General features: G+C 36.3%; 1 protein-coding gene across 13 annotated transcripts in view; it reads right to left on the bottom strand.

Annotated features, from left to right (window-relative positions):
- Positions 1-11927, bottom strand: part of ERC1 (ELKS/RAB6-interacting/CAST family member 1) — a 552388-nt gene that overhangs the window by 73397 nt on the left and 467064 nt on the right. For 8 of the 13 annotated variants that reach the window (XM_059403881.1, XM_059403878.1, XM_059403884.1 and 5 more), the window contains one exon: positions 8101-8199. In XM_059403881.1, coding sequence (XP_059259864.1) covers positions 8101-8199 — 99 coding nt within the window. Of the gene's footprint in view, positions 1-6546; positions 6614-8100; positions 8200-11927 lie in introns of all 13 variants that reach the window. The other 5 variants (XM_059403886.1, XM_059403887.1, XM_059403890.1 and 2 more) reach the window with 1 other exon arrangement.

The raw sequence follows: 11927 nt of genomic DNA, 5'->3' as shown, positions 1-11927 counted from the left end.
GACAGATCATCCAAGCAAAAGATCAGCAAGGAAATAAAGGCCTTAAACGACACACTGGACCAGATGGACATCACAGATATATTCAGAACTTTTCATCCCAAAGCACCAGAATACACATTCTTCTCTAGTGCACATGGAACATTCTCCAGAATAGATCACATCCTCGGTCCTAAATCAGGACTCAACCAGTATCAAGATAAGGGTGCCCTTAATCTCCTTACCTTTTTCACCCATCCACCACCCATCTCCACTCTGGTGACCATCAGCATGTTCTCTATTGTTAAAGAGTCTGGTTTTTGGTTTTTATCTCTCTCTTCTCCTTTACTCCTTTATTTCTTAAATTACACATATGAGTGATATCATATGGTATCTGTCTTCCTTTCACTAGCTTATTTAGCTTAGCATTATACTCTCTAGTTCCACCCATGTTGTTAACAATGGCCAGACTTCATTCCCCTTTTTTTTTTTTTTTAATTAAGGCTTCATTCTTTTTTTTTTTTTTTGAAGGTTTTATTTATTTATTTGACAGAGATCACAAGTAGGCAGAGAGAGAGAGGGAGAAGCAGGCTCCCTGCCAAGCAGAAAGGCTGATGTGGGGCTTGATCCCAGGACCCAGGGATTATTATCTGAGCCAAAGGCAGAGGCTTTAACCCACTGAGCCACCCAGGTGCCTCAAAACTTCATTCTTTTTATGGCTGAGTAATATTCCATTTTACACACACACACACACACACACACACACACACACACCCAGGTGCCTCAAAACTTCATTCTTCTTTATGGCTGAGTAATATTCCATTTTACACACACACACACACACACACACACACACATTTTATCCATTCACCTATTGATAGACATTTGGGCTGCTTCCATAATTTGGCCATTGTAAATTATGCTGCAGTAAACACAAGGGTGCAAATATCCCTTCAAATTAGTGTTTCTGGCTAAATACCCAGTAGTGTTATTATTGGATCATAGTTCTATTTTTTTCCATGCCCAGTATGAAAAGAGCCTACGGTGACTCACAACACTGAGATTCAGACCTGAATTGAGATCAAGAGTTAGATGCTCAACAGTGCACTAGGTTAGGTTTCCTTTTTTCCCCACATCCTCATCAGCACTTGTTATTTCTTAAGCCAGGATCATGACCTGGGCCAAAGGCAGAGGCTTAATGACTGAGCCACCTAGGTGCCCCCTGACTGCTATTTTAATCTTTTGTAAAGTTCAAAATAAAACTGTTCTTGTGAAACATATTTGTAGTTTTTTAATTTGAATCATGGGTACCCTATATTAAAACAGAAATATGGGTAGGACGAAACAATGAAAAAATAAAAGGACAATGACATCCTTTGTCCTAGCACGGCTGGTTTCTGCACTGGCCCCTTCTCCTTCTTAGGGCCTTCCTTCAAGGTAGTTCCCATCTAAAATTCTTTTTCTTTCCTCTTCCGTCCACCCAAACTTTATCCACCCTCTAAGGTCCATTTCTTGTCCCTTCTTAATCTCTACAGTTCTAAATCTGTCACCAGATTCTTGGATAGTTATATTTATTTTTTAAAAAATCAGTGAAGTGAAGTCAGAAATCCACTTAGGTTCCTTTATTATAAGGAAAATCCCTTACTGGCAAAGGCAGTTTTGTTACTTTCATACACAGAAATACAATTCAATTCAACATACTTCTACTGAAGAACTGTAAAGTAGAATATTCCTTCTCTTTAAATTATGGTAGAGTGGAAAGGGCATGGGAATATGATGTCAGTCTTGGGTTAAAATGTCTGCCGCTTGTTACCTGTATAATGTTGGAAAATTATTTAACTTGTACGAGCTGTTTCCTCACTGATAAACATGTTCTCAGAGTGGTTGTGAAAATTAATTATGGGATAAGAGATATGAAAGTGTTTGGTCCATAGTGTTTAACAAATGTTACCTTTTCCTACAACTAGGATTTTCCTACTTCCTTAATTCTATCGGTCTTGCCAAGCTTTTTAGGAAAGAAGCATCTTGCTAAACTCTCTGATCCACTTCTGAAAATACAAGGTCAAATTCTTTCTTGGCTGTTATGTCAAAAACTGATCCTGGTATTGTCCAAACTGTTTAAACAGTTGGTCCAATAAACAATTTGGACCACACTGACAAAATATTCTAATGCACTACCCCCAAAATTCTGTAACATCTTAATCTAATACCCCTCTTCTAGAGATACATTCTCTAGAGATTTAAGAGATCTCCACTGTAGTACTAACCAAGAGAATACTTTCAGGATGGTTCAAAGTGATAAGAAGAAGATTCTGTGGACAACTCAATTAGGACAGACAATGAGGAAAAGGAAATGCCTAAAGAAAGACACACTTGTTTTAAAACATTTGTCTTAAAAGCTTGTCTTAACACTGATATCATCTCTAATTAAAAAAGAAAAGTTTCATAACTTATTGGTTCAAATCATGTTTTGAGAGGCTATAGAGCTGATCTAATAGTCATTCAACTCATTTCTAGATTTTAGTGAGATGGTTTTATAACAAGGCCAACTGCTAAGCTTTTTGACAAGTACTTCCTTTACTTGAGGGGTCTGGTGCCAGTTTACACAAAGCGCTTCCCCAGAATGAGGTCCACGAAGAGCACATGGCCATGGTATGGCCTAGTATGCTGTGGGCTCTTCTTGATGGCTATGAACTACAGGTTATTTGGAGAAAAGTTTCCACCTGAAGGATATTCAGTTTTCAAGCAGAAAACTGTTTTCTACTTTAGGATGTTCAGTTTTCAAGTAGAAAAGATTTCTAAATTATACTGAAATTAAATTATACTAAATTTATACTAATTTAAATTAATTTATTAACTTATAAATTAAAACTAATTTATACTAAAATTAAATTAAACTAAATTATACTAAATTAAACTGAAAACTGAAGGATGTTCAGTTTTCAAGTAGAAAAGATTTCTAAATTATACTCAACTGTTTTTTATTTAGTATGAAATTACAGGGGCCAGATTCTATGACTTCATTATGACTTTCCTTTAAATTCTTAACATTTCTCTCTCTAAGTCTTTTGTTTATAGATATTTTTCCTATCTCCCCTTTCAAAATTTTCCTTTTTTGTACTAGTAATGCTGATATTAAAGGTAACAGCTAATTCTATGTTCTTGGTTTCAATGTAAACTTTACTGTTTCTTCTCTGGACTTCATGAATTCAGAAGTTAATTAATTCAATATATACTTGCTGAGGGCCTATTGCATACTAGTCATTATTTTAGATAATAGAAATACAAAAGCAAACATATTAAAGTCCCTGTCCCTACAGGGCCTACATTCTACTCTCAGGGAACAACAAGAAAGAAAACACAAATTAAGGGGATAGTCAGTAGCAGGGACACATTTCACATGGATTCTCTATAGGTTGAGAGGAGAGAGAAGGGACTCTCATGTTTTCTAATTGAAGCTAACACTTGCTTTATTCTGTGTGTCTCTGGAGGGTAATGACAGCAAATTCAATGAAAGTTTCAATGAATGAATTTCTTTTACAGAAAAATTCAAGGTGTTTTCTCAAGGGAAAAAATTCCTCAGGATATAAGAGATTACATTTTTGGTGATGAAAAGGGAGATATAATCACTAATACGTATGTCTTAGATTATCTCTTTCACTGTCAGCTATGAGCTCCTCTTTCCAGAGCACAGAAATGCCTGGGGACCTTAACATCACATCTAAATCCTTTTATTTATTTGCACCCTTACCTACAGAATGAGGGCACTGACTAGACATTAATAAAAATAGTTAACACTTACTAAACACTGACTACTTCCTAGAGATGGATTCAAGTTAATGATGACAACGGCAACAACAAATATAATAAAATAAACAGAGTACATGGTGAAAGCACTGTTCAATTCATTTCATATACGTTAACTTATTAATCTGTCCAACAACACTACAAAGTAGGCCAGTAATAAAACCATTTTTACCGGGGCACCTGGGTGGCCCGTTGCTTAAATGTCTGATTCTTGATTTCAGCTCAGGTCAGGATCTCCTGGTTGTGAGATCCTGTTCCATGTCGGGCACTGCACCAAGCATGAAAAGCCTGTTAATTAAGTCTCTCTGTCTCCCTCTATCCCTCCCTCTCCCCTCTTCTCTTTTTCTTCCTCTCAAAATAAATACATAAATAAATAAATAAAAACAAATAAATAAAATAATCCCTTTTTACAGAAAAAGTGGCGTTCAAAGAATGAGTTAATTTCCCCAGGCCACAAAGAAGGGGGAGGAGTCTAGGTGCAAAGCTGTGCAGTCTGGCTCCAGAGTTTATGCCTCTAACAACTCATCTGCTTCTCACAACAACCTCTGTTAGAAAGATGAAGAAACTGAAGTGCGGGGAGATTAAATACCTTGTCCAAAGTCACAAGCTAATACATGGTGGTGGTAGGATCTGACCAGAAGCATTCTACTCCAAAGCCTCCACTCTTAACTGTTATGTTCTACCACTTCTTGTGAAATTGCCTAGACCCCTTTCAGGTCTCTACTTCTGATTCTCCCTGTCTGAGTACTGATTATACCTAGTACGACTCATGCTTTGCTGACATATATACCGTGTTTTATAAAATATTTTAGTTGTAAAGCATTATTCACATACTTAAGTTTGGAAAGGGAAATCATCAATTTCAAAAATCTAAACTTTTATTAAGAAAATCTGTTCTCTAGAATTAGCAAGAAAACAAGTGAAGAAAACTGAGATCAAGTCAAGACTTCTGTAATGTTCTAGGGGTCACTCATGAATTTCTTTAGGTAAAACCCTTATGATATTATGACATTTACAGACATATACATATATATAAACATGAACAAAATGTTTTAAGACATTTTCAAAAAAATTTTAATAGCATATCATAGAAACTCCAGTTACGGCCAGGTAATTGCAACCGTACTGTTAAACCACTGGCAATTAATATTTTAGTGCAGTAAGCTCAACAGTGCAATAATTAAAAAAAAAAAAAAACCAACAAAATCAATAGCATTTGAACTCTTACTAGCAGCTATTCTACTAGGGAAGATGAGAAAATAAAATGGAGACTTTAGGAACAAGTCTATGTGTAGGTTTGTTTATCTTTCAGTCTCCTGGTGAAGTTATCAATGCCCCTTTTTTCCTGTAACACTAACTTGTCTCTTCTGATTGGCTAGAAAAAGGGTATTCAACCAATATAATCCTATTCATATACATCAGGGATGTGCTTCCTGCTAAGGCATACCAAGAGGCTCCTATATTCTGCCAAAACAGACAAGGCAGATTCATTTAGAGGGAGTGGATTGGTATTCTACATTCAACTACTGGATGGCCCCCACATCCTTCATGATGACAAATAAATTCCCTTGCAGGGGGCAGTATAGATAAAGAGAATTAGCACATGAATTTTCTCAGCTTTAGCTTTGCCTGGCATGCAACACACTAACCCAAAGAGCTTTTTGGCTGATACACATTTTGCCTTGTACACCCTCAGGATAAAGTGATTTGGAGAGGTTCCCATCTTCACGGTATATGCCCCTTTCCACAACTTACCTCATCATCCTTCTTGGCTGTGTTTGCTAGTGAGAGGTCTATACATGTCCTCATCATTTTAAGAAGTGTAACACCAAGACACAGACTTTTCAGAGAGAATGGACTCCAAAAGAGTGAGATCACCAATAAGAAAGGGCAGTGAATCCAGGGAGTGCAAGGCCACCAATATGTGTGAACTTATTAATTATAATTATTATTTTTTCTAAGAAAAGGATTTCCTTAGTCAAACCTCCAGGGCATCAGATCAAAGGGAGATACTGCCACAGCTGGACTATATTTTCCAGCCAATTGGCCTGAAAAGGAGAATCTAGACAGTGTCCTGGCAACTGTTTAATACAGCAGCAATCAATAAAAGAGAGGAAAAAGAATTCTTTAAACCGACTTTTTCAAAGGTCTTCCTTTACTTCTTATTTTTAAGGACAGTTTGAGAGTAATGTCAAAGCTCTAGGGGAATGTCCTTGGTAGGCACTTTATAAGAACCACTGACCCTGAGAATTCAGAGCATCCTTTTACAGGCAGAAACAAAGGTTTTAGTTTACAGTACAATTTTTTTTAAAGGCATATATTTATAATTAATTATCATAAAAAATATATCCCAAACCTACTGGCAGAGTATTTGATCAATTTTCTAGTTCCAGTTTGATGTAAGTCACTATAAACCTTACCAGGACACTGTAAAATCACGCTAGATAAGGTAGTTTATTAATAAAATCACAACAGGAGAAATTTAATTATATGCCCTGGAAGTTCTCCCAAAAATGTATAAAAAGAAATTATAAAAGTGACCATTGACACACAAAAAGAAAAACCCCACAAAACCCGATCCCACTATGTCAGAAGCAAAGAAATACACACAGGAATCATGTGAAAATGAGAAAACAGAAAGCACACCAAACAACTTCATGAATTACAGGGAAATAAGATGTGAGAATGATTGTGTAAAAAAAAAAAAAATTGAAAGCAAACAAACAAAAAACATATCTATAGTTAAGGAAAGGTGTTTCTCACCGTTCTGAACAAAATGGCTGAACTAAGAGCATCTGATTGGCTATGCCCATATACCCTCCTCCTCATCCTAGGGGAGAGAGATGACAAAGGGAACAATGCCCCAGAGCAGCATGGGAATGAAAAAGAGTTGGTTAGTATTTAAAACAAAGACATAAGCATAATGTAGTAGAAGAAAATGGTCTCTAATTTCCTGACTCCTTTTATTATTAGGTCCTAACTTTCTAAATTCCCTAACCTACCCAAATTAGTAATTAGTTTGTCATTACACTTCTACTTTCCTACCCTTCCAAGACACTGTGTCTATCCCAGGGCTGGATCTGGGCAAAATTATCAGGTTGGAGGATTTCTTTATTTTTGCCTTTTCTTCAAACTTTCCTCATTTCTGTTTTCCTCCCACTACTCCCAGGCATCCAATTTCTTGTATTTATTCATGATCAAAACCTGTTTCAAGGAAAGGATCTAGTACTCATCTTATATACGCTGGCATAAATTTAATTCTGGGTCTCAAGAACAGGCAGAGATAGCAAAATCATTTTTTGGCAAAGAAAGATGGCTGACATCAGGCAGATTGTTCTGCATTCTGCCTACATTAAGATTGGTATTGTTTTCCCTCTAAAATATAAGACTAGCCTCAACAGGCTTAGTAAACGTCATCATACTGTGACTGTATCTTCTGAATCCTAGAAGAAATTGTAATTTGGGTATTATTGCTGTTTTCATCTGCAATATTTCTTCTTCTAAGACAATGTCACGGCTATCATTCAATGGAGATGTTTAGTGGGGGAGTTTCCCTTGGCTCTTTAGTCATATGGATGTAATTACTTAACTATTATTTTTTTCCCTTAAGCTATATATTTTAAGATTGAGTGTGATGGAGATGTTGAAATCTGATTTTTGGCAATGGGATATGAGGTAATCTGTTCACCACTCTCTCCCATCCATCATTTTCAAGATCTTGGGAGAGTTCCCTTCTTCCAAAAGACTGAAGTAGAGTATGGTTCCCTTCAGACTTATCAATGCCTCTTTTGCATTGATGAGAAGCTGAAGGCCAACAATTTTCCTCGAGAATAACATATACTTGAGGAATCAACCAAGGAAATGGGAGAGAAAAAATTTTTACTCTTTACAATAGGTGATGATGAGAGATATAAAAATTTGCAATTAAACAATAGTAATCTCTAAACAGAATTCTGTCTTACTGAGTCACAAGTCTTTTTTTTTTTTTAAATAAGGCACTGTTTTAATAAGAAAAGTAGGACATTTACAAATTAGTATGTATTTCTGAGATTAATTTTTTTCTCAACTAATTCAAGGATTCCTTATGGTCCTCAGATCTTTTGAGTATCTCCTCTTAAAATATTCAGAATCATCTACCACCATCTTCCTGCACAGAAATTAAATCTGTGTTTAAAAATATGAGTGAAGGAGATTTTAGAAATTAATTATTTATTTTTATTTTTCTAACTTATACTCTGGCATTTATAACATGCTAGTATAAGATACATGAAAATAAAAGCACATTTGTTTTTATAAAACATTCACGAACAGTCTTACCTGGTCTGGGGAGGGTTTATGATTGGTTTGATTGGAATGGGATGATTTGAAGTGGTCATCCTCATAGTTGTCGGCCATTAGCTTCATTCGATTTTGTGTCTATGAAGAAATGATTCATGAAGTTAAACTGAGATAAAATTTCCATGATACACTGTAAAGTAACAAGTCTTTTAAGAATGTCATAAGAAATAATTAAACTAGTTCTGTCTGAAATAAAATTAAACATAGGATTTCTGAAGAGATCAGGGGAAAAAATTAGGCACTGCTCTGAACTGAATTGTGCACCCCTTCCCCGCCACCCCCAGTCATGTTGAAGCCCTAACCCTCAGTGTAACTATATCTGGCTCAAGTCTTTAGGAAGTAATTAAGGTTAAACTTAAATGAAGACATAAGGGTGGGGCCCTAATCTGATAGGACTGTGGTCTTGTAAGAACAGGAAGAGAGATCATTCTCATTCTCCCTCATTCTGTCACTCCACCCCTCTTTTTTTCCCTTTCTCTCTTTCTCTCCCTCCTTGCCAAGGGAAGAAACAATAAGGAGATCTTCTGCAAGCCAGGAAGAGAGCTCACATCAGAAACTGAATCAGCTGGCACCTTGATCTTAGACTCCCCAGCCTTTAGACTGGGCTTTAAGCCATCAAGTCTATGCTTTTTTGTTATGGCAACCCAAGCAAACTAAGACAGGTACCTAAATTAGTACAGAAATTTTGAAGGAAAGAGTAATCTTCTCAAATCAAGCTCTCTATGCAGTGCTTGCTTTGTTTTTTAAAATAAAGACTAGATTATACCATACCTAGGATAGGACTATGTAACTCTGTTTTTTCATTTCATGATACATAGGTCTCATATTTCTATGTTATTTTAAGAACTACTCATTTTTTAAACAACTATTCCATTTTGGGGGATGTTATATAACATACAGACCATAAGTATTGTGGAAAAAAGTAATCATTATCTGTAAATGAAATGATTATATACCTAGAAAATCCAAGAGAATCAACTGAAAAACTATTACAACTTATAATAAAGTTTAGTAATATGATCACACAGAAGCTACATACATAAAATTCAATAGCTTTCTTAATTTAACACCATCAATAAACGTTTGGATTTTCAAAATAAGTCAGAGATTCTGAAATTCTTCTCTTCAACACTAGGCTAGAAGATTATTACACCATCGTCTTTTCTCCATGTTTACCGTAAAGGACTGGACTGGTGATTCTGTGTGATTGGTTAATACAAGACCTAAATAAATGAATGAATACATAAAATACACACACACACACACGTATTATATAAATTCAGGTATAAGGATAAATATAAATATAAATATAAATATAAATATAAATATAAATATAAATATAAATGCAGAGGCTGCTTTTAGGCAATAGGTTTGAGCAATGGAACTTGAGCAAGATGAAAGGGCCCACAGTGACCGCCAAGCTGATGTAAACAGGCTCATTAAGTGACCCAGCCAGAGGCCATAACTAACCAAAGTGCTATATAAAACCAGGCACAGTTAACCAAAAAAGGGAAAATTCAATACATTCCCATAATTTCTCACTCTGCGCTATAACTGGTCCCTCAACACTGCCTTGTTGCAGACAGTCTCTCCTTTGCTGTCTTGCCTGCCGTTCCCTTGCAGTGTATTTAATAAACTTCTAGCTCCTTTGTTCTGTCTTGGGTGAAATCTTTTACTGCTTATGCCACTGGCTCCTCATCTGATCAGGATGTCCCACAGTATGTGTGTATATATATCTACAGACACATTTTAAAAGTACACCAAGCAATTCAGAAACTGCAGGGCAGCCTATGCATAAAACTAAATAGCAATATACTGCACTAACAAAATATTGCTAAAACCTAAAGTTTTAAAGCATTGAAAAGAAAATGCCTAATACTGTGTGATTTAAAAATGTTCACTGTAGGTAACCTGAAAAATCACCTGTAAATCCCTGATAAATAATAATTCCTCTTATTATTTAGGTGTATCCATTCAGCCTCCTCCCTGTAAACATAAAAAGTGGCATACTCTTCTCATTTTCTTCTCTATTCCTTCCCTATTTCTTTTTTTAAAAAAATTTTATTTATTTACTTGACAAAGATCATAAGTAGGCAAAGAGGCAGGCAAAGAGAGGGAGGGGGAAGCAGGCTCCCTGCTGAGCAGAGAGCCTGATGTAGGGCTCAATCCCAGGACCCTGAGATCATGACCTAAGCAGAGGCTTTAACCCACTGAGCCACCCAGGTGCCCCTTCCCTATTTCTAATAGAATATGGTATTTTTTTTCCCCAAGACTTTTATTTATTTGACAGAGAGAACATGTGGGGGGCAGCTGAGGGAGAGAGAAGCAAGCTCCCTGATAAGCAAGGAGCCCAATGTGGGGCTCAATCCCAGGAGACTGGGATTACAACCTGAGCTGAAGGCAAATGCATGCCCTTACAATATGGTTATTTAAAAAAAATTTTTTTTTGTTATTTATTTATTTGAGAAAGAGAGCACTTGCAAATGCATAAGAGGGGGGGGAGGGGCAGAGGGAGAGAGACTCTTAAGCAGACTCCATGCTGAGCCTGAAGCCTGATGCAAGGCTTCTCCCTCTCCCACTCTCCCTGCTTCTGCTCCCTCTCTTGCTGTGTGTTTCTCTTTGTCAAATAAATAAAAATCTTTAAAGTAGATAGATAGATAGTTTGGTAGAATTCACCAATGAAGCCATTATAGTCTTGGGCTTTTCTGTGCTGGGAGATTTTTAAAATTTTTAATTCTACTTTCATACAGACAGATTTTCTGTCTCCATTTCTTTCATTGGTCTAAGAAGATATCCTACTTTTTGGATTCAAGTTTCATGATTCAATCTTGGTAACTTGTGAGGTTTTAGGAATTATTTGTTTTTATTTTCCCTAAGCCATTTGGCTTGTTAGTATATAATTATTTACAGTAACCTTTTATCACACTATGTATTTCTGTGGTTATCTGTTGTCTTATTTTCTCTTCCGTTTCTCATTTTGGTTTTTGAGCCTTCTTTTTTTGTCTTAGCAAATATAGTTAAAGCATTACCAATTTTATTATTTTTTTAATGGCCTTTAGTTTTAATGTTGTTATTGTTTTTCTGGTTTCTATTTCATTTATTTCTGATTTTTCTTTGTTATTTCCTTCCTGTACTAAATTTCAGCCAAGTTTCTTTTCCCAGTTCCTTGTAATGTAATGTTAGTTGTTTATTATACAAGCATTTATAGCATAAATTTCACTCTAACATCTACTTCTGCTGAACCCCCCCAAAGGAGTACATTATTGTGATGAGCACTGAGTAATGTACAGAACTATTATTTTTAAAAAACATTTGTTTTGGCGAGAGAGAGAGAGAGAGAGAGAGAGAGAGAGAGCGCGCAAGCGCATATGTATGTGTGCACGTGACTTGGGGGGAGGGGCAGAAGGACAGGGAGAGAGAAAAGAAAGACCTGCTGAGTGCGAAATCCAGACGTGGGGCTCCATCTCATGACCTGAGATCATGACCTGAGCTGAAATCAAAAGTCAGATGCTAAACTGACTAAACCACCCTGCTGTCCCTGTACAGAATTATTAAATCATTATACTGAAATTAATGTAAAACTGTATGTTAATCATATTCAATAAAATTTTAAAGTATAATAAGAAAAACTGAACATTTAAAAACATAAAATGTATTTTTTGGGGCACCTGGGAGGCTCGGTGGGTTAAAGCCTCTGCCTTTGGCTCAGGTTATGATCCCAGGGTCCAGGGATTCCTGCATTAGGCTCTCTGCTCAGCAGGAAGCCTGCTTCCCCTTCTCTCTGCCTGTCTTTCTGCCTATTTGTG

Source organism: Mustela nigripes, chromosome 6, assembly GCF_022355385.1.
Source record: "Mustela nigripes isolate SB6536 chromosome 6, MUSNIG.SB6536, whole genome shotgun sequence".
NCBI classification, from domain to species: Eukaryota; Metazoa; Chordata; class Mammalia; order Carnivora; family Mustelidae; genus Mustela; species Mustela nigripes.
This window is presented reverse-complemented; position numbering and strand designations above follow the sequence as displayed.